Source organism: Neolamprologus multifasciatus, chromosome 14 (assembly GCF_963576455.1).
Source record: "Neolamprologus multifasciatus chromosome 14, fNeoMul1.2, whole genome shotgun sequence".
NCBI lineage: Eukaryota > Metazoa > Chordata > Actinopteri > Cichliformes > Cichlidae > Neolamprologus > Neolamprologus multifasciatus.
In genome coordinates this window covers 2,497,286-2,523,115 of record NC_140452.1, presented here as the reverse complement: position 1 = coordinate 2,523,115, position 25,830 = coordinate 2,497,286, and the positions used below count along the sequence as shown (strand labels likewise).

At 42.7% G+C, this 25,830-nt stretch overlaps 1 protein-coding gene across 1 annotated transcript; it reads left to right on the top strand.

Moving 5' to 3' along the window:
* Window positions 1-4,464: 4,464 nt before the first annotated feature.
* Window positions 4,465-5,666, top strand: LOC146502930 (olfactory receptor 52K1-like). The gene has a single exon (XM_085184169.1). The coding sequence runs from the start codon at window positions 4,725-4,727 to the stop codon at window positions 5,652-5,654; it is 930 nt and encodes a 309-aa protein (XP_085040295.1). The 5' UTR covers window positions 4,465-4,724; the 3' UTR covers window positions 5,655-5,666.
* The last annotated feature ends 20,164 nt before the right edge of the window (window positions 5,667-25,830 follow it).

Sequence of the window (25,830 nt, the reverse complement as noted above, 5' to 3'; positions counted from 1 at the left end):
AAGTTATAGTGGGATACAAATATATCATACTCGTCCTGCCACAATTTGTTCCCCTTGTCTAAATCACGGATAAACAGTATCCTACACACCACACTACTTCCACATCTACCCACATTGCAAAATTGGTATGGCTGATCTGGCCCACACAACGTGCTTACACATGGCCCACACACCGCAAAGAATGACGGTCCTTTGGTGGCCCAGATCTGGTTTGGCCCACACATGGGCCCGCACAAGGCCAGTTGCAGATACACTGATGGCCCTGTGCTGGCCCAGAACAGTGCCGGCTCTGGCCCCAGATGTCAGTCTAATGTGTACCACACATATAATAACAACATGTGCCGGAACATAATAGTGCAAAAGTAACATGACTAAACTCCGTTCAGACGGTGAATGGACTGATTCTTGTATAGCTTTTCTACTCTCCCGGATTACTCAACGTGCTCTATACAACATGCCACAGTCACCCAATCACACACTTTCTCTAAACTGAGCGCTTCATAACCACATTCACACTAAACAGTCACACTTTTGACATGCAGATTGGAAAAGCTACAGCCATCCAGTGGTAAACATGAGTAAACCCTCACTAGGTTTTGGATAAAGTGTACACTCACAAACCTGTCAAACCTGCATTTGAAATGTTGGCTACCGTAGCTGTACAGTATTGCAAGTAGGGCATTTGGGTGTTCTAAGGTAAATAGGAACATAAATAGTGCCATCATTGCCAGACCTGACCTACACTCTGCCATGACACCAGTCAGTCAGAAGTGCAAGCTTGATGCCAGAGCCCGGCCATACCCGTTTTCTATGAGCCTGGGCCACATGAACCAAACAAGAATCGAGCCAGATATGGCATGCTATCACATACACAGTGCCATCTACGCCAGGCCTGGCCCATACCTGGATGACATACCACTTACCATGCCAGAAGTCAGCCAGCAGTGCCAGCTTGACACCAGATCTGGCCAGACCTATCTGCTATGTGGGTAATTGTCTATAATGGAGGCAGAGTAAACTGGATCAAGAACCCTATTGAACCCTCTCTTGAACTTGCGGCATAGGGGGAGCGGGTTTTGTCGAGGATGCCTACCTTGGCATGACACCTGCTTTGGCAGCATGTAGTGAGGCTCCAACTGTTATCAGTGTAAAGAAAATCCAGACTTGACAGGTCTCGAACACAACAGCTTTATCACGTGACATATACAGTTTCGACATGCTGAGGTCACCACCTGGGTTGCACCATGTTGCAAATTGTGTAAGATGCCTTTGTGATATTTAAAGGATTGGATTCGTTTGTTTTTCTCCCTTATATCCGATCCAGGATTTAGGTCAGGATCAAACTGATACCGATACTGTATATTAAATCGGTCCATCCGTAGTCTTAATAAATGAGGCTCTGAAATGTCTGGAACAGTTAAGGCACCCTTTCGTGGTTGCTTCAGGGGCTTGTCAAGAACTTTGGTTTGCTAGTCTTGTAGATACTCTGGGGGTATCCTCTCTTGTTGGGGTCTTCTTCCTTCCTCCTCATCATGATCTGATGGCGGAGCTTCTAAATCAATTTTCCAGCATCTTATCATTTCCATTTCCGTAAGTTTAATACAGCGCTCTGGTGTAACTGGTGTTATGTAGACTTCTGAGCATTTCCAACAAATTGACATGATACATGTGGTATAGGGAAGTTGAGAAAGCATTTGGGACTTGTGATTTTTAACATACACTGACTGGTTAAATTGGCAGTTTTGCTTTTACGCTCAGCTCTCTTTTCACCACAACATACTAGTACAGCTTCTGCATTACTGCAGATGCTGCACTGATCTGTCTGTTAATCCTTATGAATAACAAGCCCGTTCTCACTCCCGAGGCGTAACATGCCGACGTTTCGTCACGTCCCGCAGCGTTCCTGAGGAACGCGAAAGGAGACCTTTGGCGTTCTTATGGTACGCGGCGGGTTATGGCCGAAATCCAGTGCAATGACGCTCCCGCGGTAATAGACGTTCCAGCCCTGTATTCCAGCCCTAAACCTAACCTTATCCCTAGCCCTAACCATAACCTTTTTCCTGATCTTAACCAGGACTTTAATGATGTTAAATAGTGTGTTTCTAAGTGATTTGAAGAAAAAGAGCGAACATGTGTAGATTGAGTCCATACTGTTCTCATATTTCCTCATTTGTCTGAGGTCGTCATTTAGGAACGTGGTGGGTAGCCGAAAACGTAATATGTTGACGATTTGTCACCTAGCGTAAAATGTGACGCTTTGGGAGTGAGAACGTGTTGGAATAACACCTAGAGATACTTAAACTCCTCCACTTGGGACACCAACTCTTCCCTGACCTGAAGTGTTCACCCAAACCAAGGCCTCAGACTTGGAGGTGTTAATTCTCATTCCTGCCTCTTCACACTCAGCAGTAAACTACTTCACTGACAGGTGGAGGCCACTACCTTATACAGCCAAAACAACCACATAGTCTGCAACCAACATAGAAGAGATCCTGATGCCACCAAGGTGAAAAACTTCCATCACTTATCCCACCTGGAAATTCTGTCCGTAAAAACAGTGAACATAATCGGTGACAAACAGCAGGCAGTTTTGTAAAGAAGCTGGTGTCATTCCAAGCTTCTCACATAAGACACAAGATGTGAGAGATCTAACAGGCCGCTCAGCACAACTGTCAACACCTACAGGGTTACTGCTGTAAACACTATTTCAACTCACACTGCAAACTGGAACAAGCATTGTTGGTGCCTGAAAGTAAACAGGAAGTAAAACTGAAAGTAAAGATCAAAAGACAAAAGTCTAAAAACGGGACACAAACTGCAGTGTGCTGTTTGAATTTAGCATCAGGGCTTTAGCATTAGTTCATCAACACAGTGATGTTCACACACACTGCATTCTTTACATTTTCCCAGTGTGTGTCTGTTATTCTGACCATGTGTTCTGTGATATTCAGCTGGTCACACCAACAGGGTTGCAAAGTGGTCGCGTCACACGGAGAGTATTAAAGTGCTCGGTCAGATCAGCAGGGACAGGTGAATGGAGGAATGGATGGAGGTGGATCAGGGTTTGACACCATCAGCCTGCAATCAAGGCACACAGTCAGCAAGTCAAGCCTGCTCGTTTATTTCCATTCAGGAACAATTAGGTAACCTCTGACTCTTTATAAATAATCTTCATTCTTCTTTATATGCAGCAGAGAGTTCCCATACTCTAATATTTCCCTGAACCCTGTGATTGTTCTGTGCTTTCAGTGTTGTCTTCAGCGTGAACCCTGTGAACTCTGAGAGGACACATGAGCCGCCTCGGCTGTGAGTGAGGTTTGTTTGCTCTGATCATTTGTGCTGCTCGTGTGTTTTTCACTAACAGCTGATGTTGAGCCAGTTCAAACGTTCCATGCAGTGGAAAGCACACCACACCGCCTGAGTCTCCTGTTTTTATCAGATTTTTGTCACTTCCTAACTGTTGTTATTTGAATATTAAACATACTAAAGTTGACCTTTGAGTCAAAGGCAAGGTAGAAAAAAAACATACAAGAATGGTGAGAAGTGAAGAGGGGAGGGAGGGCTCCACTGACATGAAATAGCTGGGAGTCTGAACCGCAAGTAGAATTATAATGTGACTACAAAGTAAAGAAAGAGTGAGGTGGAAATCGTACAACTGTGTAATGAAGATTGTATAGGATAAAGGTCTAATCATCTCTTAGTTTACTCAGATTGCACAGAGTGTATATTTGTTAATAATTTGAATCATTTTGGATAAGGATAAGTGTAAGATAATGGGGAATTTCAGTATTTACTTTATAATTTGTTTAGCGTAAGATTTACAGTTAAATTGTATTTTCTTGCCTTATTTAATTTTTACGTACTGTTCCTTTAACACACGGTAACTGTGCACGGGGGGAGCATTCGCGACGGGCAGCGTGGAGTAACAGGGCTTTAACTAGCTGTGGAGAAAACCAGCTTCTTACCGTGTTTGCAGTGTACAGGAACATTCAAACGGATCACTGTATTTCAAACTGTGGAAATAAATGTTTGCCTGTTTGTTTTTCGACTACAAGCGGACTTTGTGGATTATGTTCAACTGCACTAAGACACACGTACGGCCCGACTACCAGCTAGTGCTTCCGCGGTATTAAAGATTTCTCCTGCTTGATTTCATAAATCCTCTAACATTTGTAGGTTCAGCTTCCAATATTTATGTCATGGATAAAGTTTATGTACATAGTTCTGAATAAGAAAAGAGTGAAAATGGTGAAGGAGCTACTTGATTCAATCAGTATCTGACAAACAGAAACGGCTCTAAATTCTGAATGTTTATTGTAGATCGTCCTTGAGCCACATTCACCATCTCTGTTTAGAAGATATCAATGTGTGTAAAGACGACTGTTGTATGTATCACACCTTCATGCAAGAGGCCTAAACAGTGACTCTGGTGTTGCAGCAGTTCGTCGTTCATGGCAGGGTTGGGACCTCGGTTGTTTCTAAAGATCTTAACTCGTTTCCTCTTATCTGTGAGTGAGAGTTTGGACTTCCCATTGCTCTGAGTATTGGTCAGTCTACTGAGTGCTGTTAAACAAGTTATTTTTATGCTGCAAAGAGAAACTGCAAGCTGTATTCTATAAAAAGGGGTTAACCGTTTGTATTAAACCATTGTGAATCATTCTGATTTTGTGTCTCATTTCAGCCTGATCCAGCTAAAAACTAGGAGGGTTTGGGAGGCGACAGAGATGGAGGCAGTGAAGGAGAACATCTCCTCACACAAATATTTCTTCCTGGATGGCTTTAGTGAACTGGGAGAGCTGAGGCCGTTCCTCTTCATCCCGTTCTCCTTCATGTTTGTCGTGTCACTGTTCGCTAACTCCCTGCTGGTGTACGTGATCGTTTCACAGAGAAGCCTCCACTCGCCGATGTACATCCTCATTGCCAGCATGGCGTGCATTGACCTCAGCCTCCCTGTATTCTTTGTTCCCCACATGCTGCTGAGCTTCCTGTTCGACTGGAGGGGGATCTCTCTCATCGGCTGCCTTTTTCAGATGTATTTCGTTCACTTGTTAGGAGGCTTTCAGTCCACTCTGCTGCTGTGGATGGCTCTAGATCGTTACTTTGCCATCTGCACCCCACTCCACTATCAAGAACAAATGGCTTTAGCAAGATTTCTTAAATTTGTAATCCCTGCTTCCATCAGAAATGTGTTTGTTGGCTTGGTGGTGGTCAGTCTGGCTGGAAAATTGCCATTCTGTTCGAGAAATGTGATAAACCACTGCTTCTGTGAGCACATGGCCTTAGTGCAGCTGGCCTGTGGAAGCACCACCATCAACAGCCTGGTGGGGTTGATCTCAGTCTTCTCTGTCCCTGTGACTGACTTCTTCCTCATCACTGCCTCTTACACAGTCATATTCAGCTCTGTGTTGAGCTCAGGAAAGTCGAGTGCCAAAGCTCTTCACACCTGTGTAACGCACATCGTGGTCATGACTGTTAGTCTGACCATCGTACTCACAGCTTTCCTCTCATATCGAGTAAGAAACAGTCTCCCTGCAGCCGTTAGGACTTTCTTCAGCACACTGTACCTGTTCTTTCCAAGCTGTTTCAACCCGATCATCTACGGCATCAGAACTACCGAGATCCGACAGCACATCCTCAACACACTGAGAGTCTGACCTGTATTTTTATCAGAGCAAATATACATATTTCAATAACTTGGAATTTTCTTTATATTTATTAAACATATACTTGGAATCGTGTAATAAAATATGATGCCTTACATATTTGCAATTCATTTTATTTTGTATGGTATGTATTTGACATACAGATATTAACTATGGCTATAACATAGCAGTTGAATAAATCAGGGGGAAAAACGGTTTAAACATCTGTATCTTCATGTCTTTAGAGACGCTGGCACTCAGAAGGGTGTAGTACAGCAATACAGCCACCAGGTGTCAGTGTGCTGCTGTCACACCTGCTATGTATGCTACACCACTCAGACAAAACATTACACTCAAGCAGTGTATCTACTCTGGTCCAAAGAAATCCCACTTTGTACGGATGTCCACAATTTTTCCCTTTTTATCTCCTCTCACATTCATGAAGCACCGTGAAAACTAGAACCATAAAAAATACTTTTAATAGCACATATGGCATCCATCTCTGCCACTTATTTCTTAGTGCACAGATGCTCAACAAAATTAACCAGCATAATTTCACTGTGCACGCCTTGTAGAGCAGCAGTAGAAAAGTTGTGTTACCGTTCTGTCTTGACTCTCTTCTGCTTCCTGTGACTCATGGAGGAGGAGACTACAATGATCATCATTCCATTCTAAGAAAAAATGTCATTGGACTCGTAGATTATCTTTTTCCACTAGAAGTGTACACAAAATGAACCCAAATTAAAGAAAAAAAATCTGAAATCAATGTGACGATCTCACATGCTGGCTTCTGGTATCACATTTTAGAGCCAGCTTCATTTCATTTTTCCACCTTTCTCAGAGCTATTTAGAAGATCAGCACATCCATCAGGTCTCACAAAAAAAATCTCAGGTCTTAGAAAAAAGCCTTCAGGTCTAAGGGCTCAGAATTTTTTTTCCAGGTCTCAGGTTCCAGACAAAAACCCGTCAGGTTGGGGGGGGCTTTATGAATGGATTCGAATCCCATTTGGTTTGACAAATGCACCTGCAGCATTGCAAAGGTGTATGGAGGGAGTGCTCTACGGAATTAGAGATGAGTGCTGTGCTCCATATCGTGATGATGTGTTGTGTTATTCTACATCCTTTGACGCACATGTCAACCACCTCAGACAAGTTCTGGGCCACATGAGAGAACATGGGCTCAAACTGAGATGCGTGAGTTGTTCAAAAGAGAGGTTCGTCATCTTGGACGTTTAGTATCAGGAGATGGAGATTGATCCACAGGACTTGGAGCCCATCTTGGTTCTGAAAGATAAAGTGCCTCACACTGTTAGAGATGTTAAGTCCTTGCTGGGATTCCTGGGGAACTATCGCTCCTTCATTCAAGACTTTTCTCGGTTGGCTAAGCCGCTGTTTGAACTTCTCCAAAAACCTAGCAGTGCTGACAAAGGTAAAAACAACAATCAACATGAGACAAATGGCCAGCAAAAACACCAATTTTTTATGGCACCAGGATATCTTGGCTAAACTTGTGGATGTGCTGACGACTCCACCCACCCTAGCATACCCAGACTTCAACCTTCCATTCATTCTACACACGGACACATCCAGTGAAGGGTTAGGTGTACTTTGTACTTCCCCAAAGAGCTCCAATGGAACCACCAGCAGTCCTCTCGAGTTCCTTTGTATTGACTACCTACACCTAGAGCAAAGTCAGGGCTATGAGTACATTCTTGTTCTTGTCGACCACTTCACACGCTTTGCCCAGGCGTATCCAACAAGGAATAAATCTGGGAAAACCGCAGCTGACAAAATATTCCACAACTTTATCCCTCGCTTTGGATACCCAGAGAAACTCCACCACAATCAGGGGAAGGAGTTTGAGAATACCTTGTTCAGCAGGTTACAACGGCTGGCTGGTATTGGTCATTCACGAACAACGCCATATCACCCGCAAAGCAATCCAGTAGAGAGACTTAACCGGACCCTCCTTCAAATGTTGCGTACTCTGGAGGAGGAGAAAAAGAGTTCATGTTATACATGCCTATAATTGTACAAGGCATGAGGCCACTGGTTTCTCCCCATTTGTCCTCCTTTAAGGCCGATCTCCACGTTTGCCTGTGGACTTGCTCTTTTTGCCCAAAAGAAATCCTTAAACATTAGATCGACAGTCACATGCACAGAAATAGGAAAAGAAGATGTGTTTCGCATATGAAATGGCAGCAAAAAACAATGAGAAATCCTCTGCTAAGGGCAAGAGACAATATGACCGTGCAGTGAGAGGTGTTGTTCTCTGTCCAGGTGACCGAGTGCTCCTGAGAAACCTGTCAGAACGAGGCGGACCTGGCAAGCTGTGGGCGTACTGGGAGCAGGTAGTGCACCGTGTGGTGGAAAGAGTCAACAGTGGACCAGTTTCTAAAGTACAGCCTGAAAAGGGTCCCAAAACAGTTTGAGTACTCCACAGGAACCTACTGCTTCCAGTAAATGAACTGCCCCTGGAGGAAACTCCTCTTTCACAACCTGAAAAGAGACCATACAAGGTAACAAAACATAAAACGGCAGTTGTTGACACACATGACCAAAACACAGGCAGTTCTGATGAAGAATACTCTTACCAAAAGAGTCCATGTTACAGGCTGAGGTTTTGAAAGGAAGAACAACCACAGACGGTGCACCATCCTCAGGCTGAGCAAAGACTAAGAGCCACAGCTCATGAATTCCACCCTTCTGTCGTGGAGGAAACTAACATCCCAGATCAGGATCAGAATGTACCGCAGCCACACTACAGAGGTTTTGAGGACATTGCACTGGAAGACGAACATCACGCTGAGCCAGACCTGCGTAGCAAGCCGCCACCTAACCCAACAGCTGATGGGAATAAACAACAAGAAGAAATAGAAATTGCGAGGAGATCGCGGCGGACTGCCAGGCGAAGAGAGATGTTCACCTATAACACCCTGGGACAACCATCATACCAGCAATGGAACGCAGGGGTGAACTCTCTCCTGCCCGCATACCCTCTCCAGGGTATTCCCAGTACTCTTCCACTCCCATACTTCACATACCCACATCCACACCTGGACAACTGTTACACTCAACCACAGTAACTAGACACATACATCCCTCAACATGAAAAATGTCAGGAGACAAAATATAATAGGGGAGAGTGTAAAAGGTTAAAATGTGTTTAAGTTTAAATGTGTGGTTAATAAAACTGGATTAAACTAATAGTTAAAAAAGATAAGAGATAAAAAGACTTATGGGGATTTTACTTCACTTCATGTCTTCATACAAGAAAAAAAAGAGAACATCCCAGTTGTGTTTTTCTGTGTTTGTTATGTCTCATTGCTGATTCAGTATTTTCCCACTACACTTTACATCTTCCATGGCATTACTTACAAATACCACTAGGTGGCGCATAGTGCTCAGGAGGATCGTGAACCCCCCTTTCAGGCAAATCTGCAGAATAAATCCTGCAGTTTGTCACGTAAAGGAATGTTATTTTTCTGTCACTATGTTATTATTCACATGCACAATCATTATTTTATCATTACTTCATTAGTCTGCATCACTTATCATTATCAGTATTCGGTTATCATCCTTATTATCATGTATCATTTACCACTCAGTATGTTGGCCAGAGCACGCAGAATCAAACACATTCACAGTAAGTCAAAGGAGGACGCTGAACTTTCGGTGGCCTGGACCAACAATCTTACACAACAGCACACTCGTCTTACACAATTGTTATGTTCCCAAATACTGATGATTGGAAACATCTGGTTTTAAGTCTGGGAAAGAGTTGTTGTTCTGAAGAAGGTGACTCCCAGGAATTGTTCTGACGTCATAAAGGCTATAAAGCTTGTTGTAGCGAACAGGAAGAGAAGTCCGGCTTCCCACACTGTGTAATACGTGTGTGTTTAATAAATCACTTTTTGGACGCCCCCTAGGACTCTGTCTGCGCTTACTTTTCTTTCCAAATCAAAAAGAACCATTACATTTTGGTGCCGAAAACCCGGTTTGGGGGGAAAGAAGACGCGCTGCGAGGGAGCGGAGCTCCTCGGGGGTGCCAAAGATGGGGGGATCCAGGGGGGGGCCCACTACTGAGTGACAAAAACCCGGGACATAAAAGGTCAGTACCACCTGTTGAATAGTTTTTATCCAAAGGTACTAAATGCGAAGTTAAAACTAAATTGAATGTTCACTCAGGGGGGCCTTCTGCTGGGTTCTGTCCGTAGTGATTTTATTTAATTAGGATAATTAGTGGTAAAAGTTTGATAAAATTCTCTCAAAAGTTATTGCTGTTTATTTTAGGGGGTTTTCTGTGTTTTTTGTGAGGTTTTTTGTGGTGTTAAAGCTAAGAGGCTTGGTTTGTGTGCCTTAAGTGAGAGTGTGGAGTTAGATGCCAAGCACTCTTTAAGGTTAGGGGAATTTGGACTCATTGGGTGGTAGAAACGCGGTTTCGGGCGTCAGGTAAATAAAAACTGAGGGGCTGAGAGTCCCCAGGGACGCTTTTAAACAGTGTATAAATTAACCTAGACCGGGGTGAGACCCCGTAGAGCACAGGGTTCAGCGTGTAGCGGCGACAGGTGATCGCAGACGTGCGTTCATCACTGACGGTGTTCAGGTAGCTCGGGTGGCCTCCCGCGGGACTTCGGACACCCGTTAAAGGCCAGGTAATCAAGGATTACCTTTTACTGTGCTGTTTGGCTGAAGGGTGAGACCCGGCCGTGACTATTAACGTGGGTGACAGTGAGCTTTAAGTAAAGCTGAACGCGTGAGGTTGATTCCTTGACGCAGGACGTGGAGCGACCTGTTAACTTGCGGGGAGCGGTTTTAAATTAATTAGGGCTTAGAAATCTGACCGCGGCCGGTGAGGGCGTTCCCGACGCGGGGTTATTGATCATCAAGGCTGGTTCTGCGGACCAAGGTGAAGCCTGGGCTTAGAGCTTTCAAATTAGTCAAAAATTTAGGACAAGTGGTATAGAAATAAAAAGAGAAATAAAACACGATAAGCTGTTCTGGCAGGCGGCGTGTTTATGTCTATACGGGCCCGTGTATGTAAATAGTGTGTAAATACCGGTGGAGAAGCGCTTATATTGTTTAAAAGCTTGCATGTATAGGCTTGCTTTCGTGTGTGGTGGAAAAAAAGAAAAGTGTCTCTGCCTCTCTGTCTCCAGCATCTGCAAAGGAGGGGGCTTGGTGAACCCTGCAGTGTGTGTGTGTGAGGAGAAAGAGACAAAGGGGGGCAGCGCATGTGCCCATCGAGTATTAAAGGAAAATGGGGGAAAAACAGTTTTCCTGTATTTGTGTGATTGTTCAACTCAGTTAGGTGTACCGATACAGAAGTGATAAGAAGTGATAAGGAACTGGTGAATAATTTGTCTTGGCATTTGGCGTCGTTTCTCATGTTGATACAGGCCTGTGTATATAAAATAAAGTGTAAATCGGCTGTGTAAATTGCTTATATTGATTATAACTGCGTGTGCTGTGAAAGTGATTTAATACAGAAGCTGAGTGTATGAGGATTAAACAAAATAGTGTATGTTTGTGGTGTGTAGAAATCAAACTCTGAAGTCAATTGGGGGGTTGAGTTTGGTTTTATATTTTTTAGAGGAAGAGAAACTGCGGTATCGAGTCTGTGGCGCAGTTTGAAAATTTGCGAGGTGCACAAGAGCGGATGGCACCCGCTCTGTGTGCCGTCTAGGGCGTTGTCCAGAATAAGCAGAGAAAGAAGTGTCTCACAGAGAGTTTGAACGGTACTGCGACAAGCAGGAAGTGAGTGTGAGCCAGCCTCGAGGGGCGGGTTCACAGGCGGACCGAACGAGGAGTAAAATGTGTGTGTCTCTGTGAAAGAAAAAAGGTGGGGGCCAAGTGACTAGCCTGTGCATGTGTGTGTGAATTCTTGGATGACAAAAGAAGGAGAAGTAGATTAGTTGATTTTCTGTGAAATAATAAGAGTCAAGAAATCCTAGTGATCAAATAGGAGCAAGTGAACTGAAAATAAATAAAGGAAACTAAAATAGTGAATTAGTGTTAAGGTAAAGATAAATAAAATTGCCAAAAGTAACAGTGACTTTAAAGGTGATCAAGTACTCAAGGATGAATGGAGAATTTGATGGCTGACTGTATAAGTGAGTTAACAGGTTAATGTGTGCGTGTAAAAAAAAGGAAAGGAAAAAAGAAAGAAAAGGAACTAAAATAAACAAAGAAAATAAAAGTGTGGAAGTGTGAGTGAGAAATTGTCTCCAACTGGGGAAGCAGTGATGCTAGAGGTCACCTTATTCCCCTGCTGGACACAAAATGAAAACAATTTGGAGTGTTGTGGACGAAAATAATTAATAAAAACATCAAGAAGATTTTTTGTGTTTACGGTTATGAACAACTAAAAATTCACATTTGGGGTTTAAAGTCAGTAGAGTTCAAAACAAAATAAGTAGAGATGTGTTGTTTTAGGAGTGGAGTCACAGTGTATAATGAGAGTCTCTCAGTCTGTCGTTTACAGGTGGGGAACGGACCTGAATCAATTCTCCACGGGCAGCAGTCGGAAGAAAATTATAGGTTAAAATCATTAGAAATAAAATAAAATAGAAACACCCAGCCAGAATTTTTGGCTGAATTGTTTTGCAGTTTCCCGTTCTCATCCTGAACAAGCAAGCTCCAAGGAAGCTAATCTCTCCCTGAAGACACAGAGTGCAGTTTCAGAAGCATGAGCATGAACATCGACAATGGACAGAAGTCCAAGAGACAATACCGGAGTTCTGAGCAGAGAGGTCTAGCAGCACTATGGGCAAACGACATCAGAAAGAGAAGACCCACCATCTAGATTGGATGGATGGAGATGCGTTTCCAGCAAGCTGCAACCTCACTGTGTGTGAAGGACTTTTGAGAAGACTGTCTGAGTTTGACATTTGCTATGTTTGGAGCAAGATGGCAATGAAAGAGACAGTGGGACAAGGAGATACACGGGACAAAGCTGAAGAGAACTGACTGCTATTGGACTGAAAAGTGGGAGAAAAGAGCGGAGAGAAAAGGAGCACGTGATGACTGAGGCTGCTGTTTTAGTTTGGGGAATTAAATTGGGTTAAGGAATCCAGGGAGACAAACGACTGCCTGGGAGTGGAGGATTGACACAGTGTCCAGATCACCACAAAAGGGGGAGGAAGACAAGTACTGAGGTATGCAAGTGTACTGGTAGAAAAATGAAAAGACAACACCACACTTTCACATGATATGCACTAGAGATAACACAAAATCATACATGAAGTGAAACACATTAAAAGAGGGCATTTGTAGAAGGGGTTAACAACACACAGTGTGGTTGCCGATGGTAACCTGCAAACATTTGGGGTTTAGCTGTGCCTGACTATGACAGAGTTTTTCATTTGGATGTTTCTGAAACAAATTTAGGAGTGAACGGAGTTTTGTTTCAGAAAAAAGGGGGAAGGTACATAAAAGGATACATAGAAATAGAAAATGTATTAACCCGACTAACAGAAACACACACACACACACACACACACACACACACACACGCGCGATCAGCTCACTAGGATCAAACACAATTTTAAGAAGGTAATACTGTTACCAGCATCCTGTCTGGTTTATTGAGTGGGTTGAGAAGTGATACATAGATTGAATTAGTATTATTTTGTGAACAGAATCCTGCACCCAGAGTTTAAATGAGTGAAACTAGCAGATTTTTTGTTTTGTTTTGTTTTTGTTTCTGAAGTATGGGGAAAGTTTTACCATGGCACCAAGTTTAGATTTGGTATTTTTTCACTTATAAGAGTGACAAGTCCTAAGACCGGGCTTCGGTATCTTTTATTTACTTTTGTTTTTCAGCTTTATCTTTTATTTTATTTTATTTTATTTTATTTTTATTTTTGAACAGTGCACTGATTTTGTTTGTGAATTTCTTTTCTTTAAGCAGATCTGCACGTTGGGAATTAAAAGCGCTACACGTCGTCAATAAAGTTGTTGCAAGTGAGTTTCTCCACATCAAAATGGGCTCTGGGGAAGCCACTTATCTGGGACAATTAGAAAATGAGAGTCCCGGCCTAAGAAGGATTCAGCGAGGTAATCCGATCTAAAGTTCTTCTTTTTCTTTTTGAAATGACGTCATTTTGCTGAGGGTGGAGATCAAATGCGACGATGGTTTCCACTATCAGCAAAGAAAGAATGAATGGATGAATGAATGGGAATACAACAAACTGACTGACTGGTAAAAGCTGACAAAAGCTGATAAGACTTGACCACGACTCAAAGTTAACCTCCACCTAGACAGGACGAAAGGGTGGATGAATTTATGTGTGTTTATTTTACAGGAGCAGAGAGATGACAGCAACATCCGAGGTTGCGTGAGCTGTGGCCAACCGATTTAACTTTTAAATGCCACTTTCTGTGTTTGTAAATTTACCAGGGGAGTGTTATTCATGGGTTTGTGTTGTGTGTTGCTCACAGAGATTACTGTGAGAAAGTGTACACATCTGCGCAGCGCTAACATTTGCATTTTCTTCTCTACAGCATTACAGTTCTTCATGTGGTTTGATCATGTGATTTACCACTGGACAATTGATTGACGTTTGGTTTTCTACTACAGGATTTCTGGGCTTGTGTGTGAAGAAACTGCGTTTATAGGTTATGACGCCTGATCACCTGGATGGTCAATGTGTGTTGCTAATGTTTGTTTTGCTTTTGTTAAGGGTGCATGTGGAGGATTCGGTAGAAAACAGACAAATGACATGAGGAAACAAATAAAAGATGCAGTGTTTATGGAATAGTTCAACATGGAGCTCACTAGCTGGCCACTTTTTGTGCTCCTAGTGATAAATGGGTGGAGTGACATTGCTTAAGGAAAGTCACTGAGTAAATTATGGTAATAATAGTGAGTTAATGATTGGAGAAAACCTGAACATGATGCTTGTCTGTTATGCTGAATGCTTTATTGCTCTCATGATCTATAGTTGGTTGTAAATAAGAAGTTTGATTTAACAGATTTGTTTGTTTGCAGATTTGTTTTGCAGGATACAGGCTCCAGGTTGAGCGGGGAGTTAAATAGGCTTAACATGTAACTGCTGACTCAGGTTTTACACAAGGTTACAGGTTGGCAGGAGATGGTTTTAGAGAGAAGGTGCAACATTCTTGTACATGTCTCATTGGGGAGTTGAAACATGGAGGAAGGCCCAAGAGGAGGCGGCCCGGGAAGAGAAGGGGGTCTGGAAGAGCCGAGGAGCATGGGAAGGAGGAGGTCTCTGGCGAGGACCTGACGGACGACCGGTGTTGACCGCCAACCTAGCGGAACAGAAGATTGCAGAAGCACATGGGCTTGGCCATGTGGGTGTGGCCCAGATGGAGAGACATCTGTGCCATTGGTGGCATCCCTTTTTGAGGGATATGATTAAGGAAAAAGCTAGGACGTGCCTGATCTGTGGGAGGCACAATCCAAAGCCAGTGATTAAACCAGAGGCAGGTAAGTTCCCCATTCCAGGAAGACCAGGGGAAGAGATTGTCATTGATTTCACTGACATGATTGATGTGGGACCAGGAGGAGTCCGGTATTTGCTGGTGAGTGTGGATGCTTTGACGGGGTGGCCCGAAGCGTGGCCAACAAAAAGGGAGGATGCAAAAAGTGTGATTAAGTGTTTAATCAATCATTACATCCCCCGGCATGGTTTTCCTAAACGAATTCAATCAGACAATGGAACTCATTTTAAAAAAAAGGATTTGGCAGAAGTAGAACAGAAGCTGGGGTTGCAGCACCGATTTGGGACGGTGTATCATCCTCAGTCCCAGGGGAAGGTGGAAAGAATGAATCTAAACCTGAAAAATAAAATAGCTAAAATTTCTGCTCAGACGGGGCTAAATTGGGTTGCAGCCCTGCCAATTGCATTGATGATAATAAGATGTTGTGTTAATCAATCCACAGGTTTCACACCATATGAGCTGTTGACAGGACGACAGTTTCCAGGTCCTTGGACAACAGTCCCGGCGGAAGAAAGTATAAAAAGTAATAGAAACCATGCTGAATGTTGGAAAGAATTAAAAGCTCTTGGGTCTAGTTTCACACAACAGGTTGGAGTGGGGGTGAATGCGGTGGACAGGTCCGTCCCCGACGCCAAGGCAGTGTGGCTGAAGGTCATTAAGCGAAAGTGGAGAGATCCAAGGTGGACGGGGCCATTCAAGGTGACTGCTCGTACCACCAGTGCGGTTCGGTTGAAGGGAAAGGGTGAGACCTGGTTCCATTGGTCTCAATGCGCAGTGGCGGACGAGAGCTTACTCGAGATAAGCTCCACCCAAAGTAACACGGGGGGGAACATAGAGGCAGAATAATCCTCTCCCCCTGTGCAGCGGTTCTCCCCAGCAGTCTACCTGGGGAGACGAAGAAAGAAGAGGAGCGTCACGCGCCAAGCATCAATCCATTCCAGGCTCATGATAGGCTAGGGCTCTAGTCTAAAGTAATTGATAGTTTAAAGCAGTCGTAATAGTTTTGTACGTTAATCGCATATTTTTATACTCATAATCTTATACTCGTATTACGAAGTTTAAAGTAAAAGTAAAAGAGCCTGGGGACAGTGATCATGAAACTGTGGGAAAATTGGAAACTAATGGGAATGTTGGGGTTGATAAGTGTTGTAACGTGTTTGTTTGTTCATTGGCAGACAGATGAATTGCCCAGACGCAGAGGTCTATCCGCTCCAAAGTCCAAACCGATCGAGCCGTCGAGAAAATTCAAGCGCGAGGTTGGCTCAGGTGGGAACGATGGGTGTCTCAAAGCCAGTGGGGGAGTCGAGTTTGGGTATGTTAATGGGTCCACGACAGCATTCACATTCGATTTGTGTGAGGTAATTAGATGCCCAGGAGACGGTAGCAGCTGGAGAACATATGATGTGTGGATTTGTTATCACCCTATGGTATGCTACCCTAAGTCAGTGATAGGAATCTTTGGTTAGATTGGGTGGCTCAAAATGCTAAAGAGCAGGAAGTGGTTGATTGTGTTGCTTGTGCTACAGCTAGGCCTCGTCTGTTCACTGAACCCGCTCCTCTGTATCCAGAGGATGAGTGGGGTTATGAGTGTATGCTGAGATTAACTAGAGAGGCAGTGAACACAGGTAACTGCACCACTTTGTCAGGATTATATCCGCCAATTGATAAACGTACACAACCAGGTTCATTCACACCTAAAAAGGATAATTATACATGTTTTGAGTTCTCTACAGACAGTGTGAGATACACGTTAGGAAGAATTGATCCAAGCTGGTGTCAGAGGACAATCCCCGGCAGGACTACCAATAATGTAAGTGACCCAAGTACTATTATAGGCACCTGGGCAAGGGGTGGGCTATATTATTATTGTGGGCAGTACACCCTTTTGGTGCAGGTTCCACTGGGGAGTGTGGGAACCTGTGCTCTGGTGCGCCTAGGAGCACCTTTGATGCTGATAGGAAATAGAGTAGAGACCGTTCCACAGCAGGACACTGGTGTGTTGACAGCCAGACGTAGGAGAAGTGTTAGGGGTGTGCACAAATATGACCCATAGGAGTTCCCAGGGGAGTTCCAGATGGGTATAAGTTAGTTAATCAGATAGCGGCCGGTTTTGAAAGTGTGTTTCTATGGATAACTCCAAATAAAAATGTTGATCGCATTAACTATGTTCATTATAATGTGTTGAGACTCTCTAATCTCACTAGGGACGCGGTAGAAGGCCTTGCGGAACAATTGGGACCGACGTCGTTAATGGGAATCCAGAATCGAATGGCCCTTGACATGTTGTTGGCTGAGAAGGGTGGTGTGTGTGCCATGTTTGGGGACATGTGCTGTACTTTCATTCCCAACAATACGGCCCCAGACGGTACGGTTACTAGAGCGCTTGAGAGTTTGAAAATGTTATCTAAAACCATGCATGAGCAATCAGGTGTGAACACTGGACTGGGAGACTGGTTTACGTCTGTCTTTGGGCAATGGAAGAGTGTTGTTATGTCTGCCATGTGTTCTTTTGTTGTTTTTCTTGCTATATTAATGATCGGATGTTGTCTCATCCCTCTGGTCCGGCGAGTTTTGGTAAAGATGCTGGAGAGAGCCCTGAGCTCTGGCTCGAAGGGTTCAGCGGCGCCTGAGTCCATGATGCCCTTGAAGGAGATTGAAGGCTGGAGGGAGGAGTGAGACAAATCCTGGTGTAAGTTGGTCTCGCAAGCGAGCCCAAGAGGAGGAGTTGTCACGTAAAGGAATGTTATTTTTCTGTCACTATGTTATTATTCACATGCACAATCATTATTTTATCATTACTTCATTAGTCTGCATCACTTATCATTATCAGTATTCGGTTATCATCCTTATTATCATGTATCATTTACCACTCAGTATGTTGGCCAGAGCACGCAGAATCAAACACATTCACAGTAAGTCAAAGGAGGACGCTGAACTTTCGGTGGCCTGGACCAACAATCTTACACAACAGCACACTCGTCTTACACAATTGTTATGTTCCCAAATACTGATGATTGGAAACATCTGGTTTTAAGTCTGGGAAAGAGTTGTTGTTCTGAAGAAGGTGACTCCCAGGAATTGTTCTGACGTCATAAAGGCTATAAAGCTTGTTGTAGCGAACAGGAAGAGAAGTCCGGCTTCCCACACTGTGTAATACGTGTGTGTTTAATAAATCACTTTTTGGACGCCCCCTAGGACTCTGTCTGCGCTTACTTTTCTTTCCAAATCAAAAAGAACCATTACAAGTTGAACTGTAAACAAGTTCATGATCTGTGCCTCTTTATTTCAATACACAGGTGGGTTACTAGTCCTCAAAATGACTAATAAGTAACACAGCAGAAGCAATAAGACTGTTGTGAACTTGTCAATGAAAGTATAACGTTATAAGTTAAGTAATGCTGAAGTACTGTGCTTAGAATGAGATCGTGATGTGAACGTGGTTGTGCTAGGTCAGGGGTCACAACCTTTAACACCCAAAGAGCCATTTGGAGCTGGTTTCCACGCAAAAGAAAACTCTGGGAGCCGCAAATACTTTGTGACATCTAAAATGAAGATAACACTGTATATATTGTTTTTTACCTTTATGCTTTGTGTGAACAACTAAGGTGTGTTGCTTATGAAATCCATGAAGTGCTACAGAGAAAATTACATTTTATTTATATAATGAACACATTTTGAACTCTTAAAGAAATATAACAAAAGGAAAGCTGAACTAAAATGATCCAGCAAACAAAAACTGTTGTGAGCCGCCAGCCTTATATCATCTTTGGGCTTTTGGAGCCTCGACCTGACTTTTAAAATAACTGAAAAAAAAGCACTATGCTACTAAAAAAATGAAAAATAAATATTTGCAAAATTCTACATAAATATTTGTTTATTTACTTATATTTATTTTACATGGTAAATGTGTGTGGCGAGGCGTGGTCTGCAGCGCCGCTGCAGGGGAGGCGGACGCACCTGAGCTGCACCTGCAATCACACCTCGCCGCCTTAACGTCTGTGCTCTCTCTGCTGTTGTTGGTGTGTGTCGACTGTATGCGTACAGCAACCGTGTGTGAAAAGTGGTCAATAAAGAGATGCTGTTCATGCAAACATTGTCGGGTCTGTCGTGATATGTTTACAATAAGACTTCTGTTCCTGAACCTCTGCGCACAGCGTCTGCAGATCGGGGCTTTCATCTTTACAGGACTGTAAGCTGTCGTCTGTGAGGCGTGAGCGTGTTTGTCTTTAACATAGTTCACGGTGGAGCTGCCGACATAATGTGGATCCGAAGATCCATAATTGGCCTACCTGGGGTTGAAAGTCTCGATAAATGCACGGCGTTTCGGTGGGTATACCGGCTTCCATGAGTGTGACGCTTATTTTGAGCGACGAAAACTAATAAAATATAATTTTATTTTTATATTTCAATATCGCAATAATCTTCCAATTTAGAACTACAAGTTTAAAAAGAACTAATACAAAAAAAATACACTTCACCTCAATACTTGTAATTTATTTTCCCAAACCACGCAGAGCCGCAGTATAAGGACTAAAGAGCCGCAGGTTGCCGACCCCTGTGCTAGGCTAATGGACTGGCTAGCAGGGAAAGTGAGTTTCAAGTACCGTAGCAATGCTAATGAACATTTTCAGTTGTAGTGGGTTTTCTATATATGTTGTTGAGCTGCGGGATCTAGGATCGCACCCCTCCCAGGCACCTGTCAGACCAGGGGGGGCAACACTTAATAAACATAAATGTACATGTATGATGTGATTAGCAAAGTCTCTGAAGCACTAGGATTCAGCATAAGAAACCATTGTGCTTATCACCCACAAAGTGCAGGGTTAGTGGAGAGAACTAACGGCACCATAAAACAGAGACTCATGGAAGAAACAGGAAGACCATGGCCTGAATGCATAGGCCTAGTAAAAATGTGGATGAGATTAACACAAGGCTCTCAAAAACTTACACCATTTGAGGTTGTTCATGGTAGGCCTTTTCCACTACCAGTGACAAGTGAACCTCTAGACAAATCTGTCAGAGAAACAACTCTGGCAGAATGGATGGCAAAACTACTAGAAAATAAGGATATTGTTTTGAACAATAAACTGCCATACGACTCTTCTCCAGTCTCTTGCAGGTTGAAACCAGGCGATTGGGTCCTAATACGGGTGCTCCAGAGGAGAAATTGGAGCTTGCCTCGCTGCGATGGTCCCTATCAAGTGTTATTGACCACACCCACAGCCTGTAAAATTGCAGAGAGACCCTCCTGGATACATCAGAGCCACTGCAAAAAGGTTGAAGTCCCGGGAAGCCCCGACATCAAGGAGGAAGCGCATTAGGGAAGTCTCACCCACGTTTTGGTTGCTCCGGGGCTGAGGGGGGGAGTGAAGATTGGGCCCCCGTCGGGTAAGCCCGCACTCCCACCTTCCATCTGATCAACTTTAGGGCGGCCAGGTGTGGGTGTGATGGACCTATGTGCAACCATGGGAAGGGGAACCCTCCTGGTTACCTTAACTGCAAAGCTCACCCTTACAGGACCCCAGCTGATGCCAACAGCAGCTGAGCCACGAGGCAGACTGAGAAGATGGACGCATGACAACTGCCACCTAATGGACATGACACAAGACTACATCTATCCTTGGATGAACAATGCCTGATACAGATACGTGTTTAACAGGACCGCAGAAAAAGACTGCTACGTCTGCTCGCACATGCCGAGCGCATCAGCACACCCAACCATATATGGGAAACACACTGGAACATGTGCACTAATTCTGATCTCTGATCACACCTTCAGAATGACTTTTGTAAAGTGCACATCAACATCAACATGTGCAACGAGGAAGAAACGCTCAACTTCAACAGTCAGACTACATGACTCAATCTGGGGAAGCAACGTACCCAAGGAATTCAAACTGTGGACTACTGGACAGAAAGTACTCCACACATTGTTCCTCTGGGTGGGAACCGGAAAAAAAACATGCTGAGGATCGAAACCCTGGACTACAGCTTTGGACTCTTCTTGAACGCTTCATGCAAGAACAACGAACAGCAGAATAAGGAAATCAATGCATTACGGATCGCAGTGATGCAACATCGAATAGCTTTGGACGTGACACTGTCAGAGAAAGGGGGACTTTGTGTCCTCTTCAACAACACCTGCTGCACTTACATACCAGACAATGTGCACTAAACAAACATGACTAATGCCCTGAACGCTTTGAGACAGATCCAGCAGGCCCAAAATCAGGACTATGTGAGTGATACAAGTGACTGGTTTTCTTGGCTTTACACTGACCCCTGGCTACAGGTGCTAAAAAGACTGCTCATCGGAGTTGGAATATTTTTACTTTTATTTTATTTTATTTTATTCTATTTTATTTTAATTTTTTTTTTGTGTTTTTGTAACATGTATCCTGCCATGTCTAAAACTCATGATTAACCGCATAATCGTTTCCACTGTAGCTGCATACATAGCCGTGACAAATGATGATGATGATGATGACCCTGTCCTGTTGGAATGTGAAGACTTTGTGTGATTAATGATGATGTGACAGAAAATGTACAACAAAATGTTACATACTGATATCTCACTTAAAAGGTTATATACTATGTGTTAACAGACCTCTCTGCACTGAATCATATCTGTTATTAACCTCTGTCTCTCTTCCACAGCATGTCTTTATCCTGTCTTCCTTCTCTCACCCCAACCAATCGCAGCAGATGGCCCCGCCCCTCCCTGAGCCTGGTTCTGCCGGAGGTTTCTTCCTGTTAAAAGGGAGTTTTTCCTTCCCACTGTCGCCAAAGTGCTGCTCATAGGGGGTCATATGATTGTTGGGTTTTTCTCTGTATCTATGAAGCGCCTTGAGGCGGCTTTTGTTGTGATTTGGCGCTATATAAATAAAATTGAATTGAATTGAATTATACTGACAACAGGAAGGAATGTCAATAGAAAATTGTATTTTGTTTAGTCAGCATAAGCTTTTAATGATATAAGTTTATTTGTGATAGAATGATGCTGCATGATGATCTTTTCCTTGCTCAGAACTGATTGTTCTTTATGAAAACGTGTTCTGATATTTGTATCTGAATCTTCCCACAAGAAGTTGAACAAGCAGTTCTGACCTTACACACACACACACACACACAATCACATATGCACATGCTTATGTCACTGAATGAATGTTTTCATTTCTCTTGTATAAATAAAGAAAGCAGGATGGTGACAGAGCACAAGTCCGTGAGTGTCTCTTACGTGTACGAGCGCTCTGTCACTTGTCCTCGTATGCAGTAAAGACAACTGCAGTGTTTGTGTTTTCTAACTCAAGTGTCTCAGCTGAAGAATTGCGGGGTGATTTTAAGAAATCCCCTCACAACTACAAAAGCAAGAGGACTGAGTGAATCATATAAATTCTAAAGAAATCTATTTTCTTATTAAGCAAAACTATCATGTTGAAGTGATCTTAATTGTCTCTGTATCTTTGAGCTATGGTACTAAGATGTAAAAAATTAGGGATGCAACGATACCAATTTTTTCAAACCGATACGATACCGATACTTGGATCTGAGTACTTGCCGATACAGAGTACAAAAAAACGATACTTCTACCACACACACACACACACACACACACACACACACACACACACAAATACAATGAATTGGAAGACAGGTTTTATTATATTCCCTGCCAATAAAAAAATTAAATCTTAATAAAAATGACCACAAAAAAATTTCAAGTGAAAAATAAGCACTTCTGTTAAATTATTGCAGAGTCTCCACATTGTAATTTAACAAAATATCACTGAACTATTGGCACTGTCTCGAGCTTTCAGAATAATAAATAAACACTTCTGTTTGCGAATAAAATAAACTTTTAAATTATTGCAGAGTGTCCATATTGTAAACAAACAAACAAAATAATTATTGTTAAATAAATAATAAAATATAAAAAATTATAAAATAAATAATAAATAAAATAATAATTGGCCCCCTAGTGGCCAGTCTAAAAAACTACAACAGAAATGACAAGCCACCCTCTGATTAATGAAATAAGTTAGTATCGGTTCATGGTATCGGTTAACTTTTACGAGTATGAGTACACACACATTTTACAGTATCGGTGCATCCCTATAAAAAATATAACTGTTTGATGTTCAGTAATGACTCTGGATTCGTGATTACTAGCAAGCTTTGTTTTACTACGTAACTGAGCAGACATTACATGTAAGCAACTTCACTCCCGGGGGGGGCGGGTCTCACCTTCGCGCTGTCTCACTGCGTGCGTGCGCAGCGTACTACTCGGAGCAGGTATATGAAAGCAGCATTAACGAACAATATTAGTCAGATGTTCTACAATAACCAAAAACAGCAGCGAACTTTAATATTCTCATTAATTTCACTAAACATAAGATGGCTTTTTTCCTGAGACCTGAGGATGTCCTAAAATGAGCACATCAGATATCGCATGTTGTTGTTTGAGGTTCTGGTAGAAAAAACATTTGATGTAAAGCTGTTATCATTTTTAATAAACTTCACTAAACGTCATCTTAACGCCATCAAACTCTATCCAAACTGTCTTTGGCCTTTTATTATGCTCATATGTCAACTTATTCATTTTTCTGATGTTTGGTCTCTGCATGATCACATGGTGTTCAGGCCGCTGTTGATTAGAGCTGCAGCTCTGAGATTCCCAGTAGTGTGACAAAAACAGCCAATTAAGCAGCCCCGATAATTAATCCCTGTGTTCTTCTCAAAGGAAGCCAAATTCTGTTGTACTGACCTCGGGACCAATTAGCTTCAAAAGGAAAATGGGAAAAAATATACGGATGAAATACCTGAAGGAAGGAGCAGCAGACAAATTAGATTTCACAGTTTAAACCTCAGAGGAAACATCTGCGCTCCTCTGAATTCAATATCAGAGCAGGAAATAATATCCCGCTGCAGCTTTTCATCGTAGGAGGAAAGATATAATCACTTATATAATATTGATTTTCTTTCTGAAGAACATTTAAGTATTTATTTATTTTTGCACACATGATTAGGACCTTAACTTAAAGTTTGTTAACTCAGTGTTTATCACACGAGAATCAGAATATGTATCGGCCTTTAAAAAAAACCCTGAATCTCGTAGTCAGTGAAAACCACGTCAGAAGTGCGTATAATGTATAATAATAATAATAATAATAATAATAATAATAATGTATAATGTGTATGTGTTAGTCCGTGTAGGGAAAAGTGCGTGTGCACAAAAATCACCAGATTCAGAGTCGCGTAAACCGTCAGTTGTCCCACACGTCTCTGCTCGTTGTCCTAACAGACCCACACCCTGACAAACCTCCGGAGACCGATGGGCTCAGGGACCTTTACACTGCCACAAGCTGCTTTGAGCCAATCACAGCGGTGCTGTGTTTGAGGTCAGCCTTTCAGTGGGACATGAGCAACTGGCTATAAGATGACCTGAGAAAAGGCCGGGTTTTTCCTGACGTTAAACCAGCGCTGCAGGTAAGAACGATCTTGTTTTCTCTTTCTTCTCGCTTTTGTTTGCTTTTTAAAACCAGTGTTTGGATTTAAAAAATATTTTAGTTAGAGTCCAAACACTGAGACAGTTCTCAAAGTACTCAGAGTACTTTTAATCGGTTATTTAAAAATAGAAACTAGTTTAATTTGAGGTGAAACGCAGAACGCAACGATGTGCAAATCTCAGAAACCCATATTTTATTCTATTTACGTGATGGCAGCGACACGTCTGTAAAAGTAGGACAGGTCCATGTTTGCTCTCTAACATCAGTCTGATGGAGGATTCCAGCTGCTCAGCAGTCCCGGCTCTGCTTCGTCCTCTTCAGTCTAAGGACCTCCATGTTTGGATGGGTCTGACCTAGAGCTGGGCGATAGAACGATAACGATACGTATTGCGAAATAACTTTTTCTCGATAGAAAAGTTAAACTATTGTTTGACTTGTTACGTGCAGCACAAGTGCCAAGCCACACGTGTATTTGTTTGGGAAGCAGCCAGCCGCCGTGCCGCCCGGGTAATGGAGGAAATGAGTGTGCCAACTAGAGAAAAATCAACCGAGCGTGACCGAAGGTTACCGAAGAGAAAACAGTTGATGGTTCCAACGCCGGAGAGCTTGTCGAACGGAAGAGCCACAGAAGTTCTGTAGTGTGAAGGTATTTCTGCTATTTCAAGTCTGACAAAAACAGAGTAGCCACTGTAAATTGTGCCGGAAGCAAGTCTGGAAATACAATAAAGCGGTGCATGCTCAATCTCTGACTGGAAGCACTAATTCGTCATTCGGCTTTTGTCAGACTAAAGTAACTGTTAAAACTGTTTGAAAAGCTCAGCTATACAACAAGGAGAGATCGAGAATTTCCTTTTAGTTCTCAGTTTATTTGATATTGACAAAAGTTAGTCAATTTTGTCTGTTCTTCTGTAAAACAAACTAAGATTTATTTTTAGAATTAATATTTTGTTTCTAAGTGGAATTGACAGTTTAGTCCGTTTCGTTTGTTCTATTTTGAAACTTAAACGCTTTAGCGGCTGCCTTTTGTGTAGTTTGCAATATTTGCCTTTATTTATCTGAAAAAGTCTCATGTTCCTTAAGTACATCTACCCTGTTGAACTTATTATGGGAAATAAATATTTAAATCAAAACAAGCTGCTGATTATTTCACATTGTGAGCAACGGCACATTTAAATCTTACAAATATAGTTATTTGGCTTATATTGTGATATATATCG

Excerpts from the sequence above, each read along its gene's own strand:
- LOC146502930 (XM_085184169.1), top strand. The coding sequence starts at position 4,725 with ATGGAGGCAGTGAAGGAGAACATCTCCTCACACAAATATTTCTTCCTG.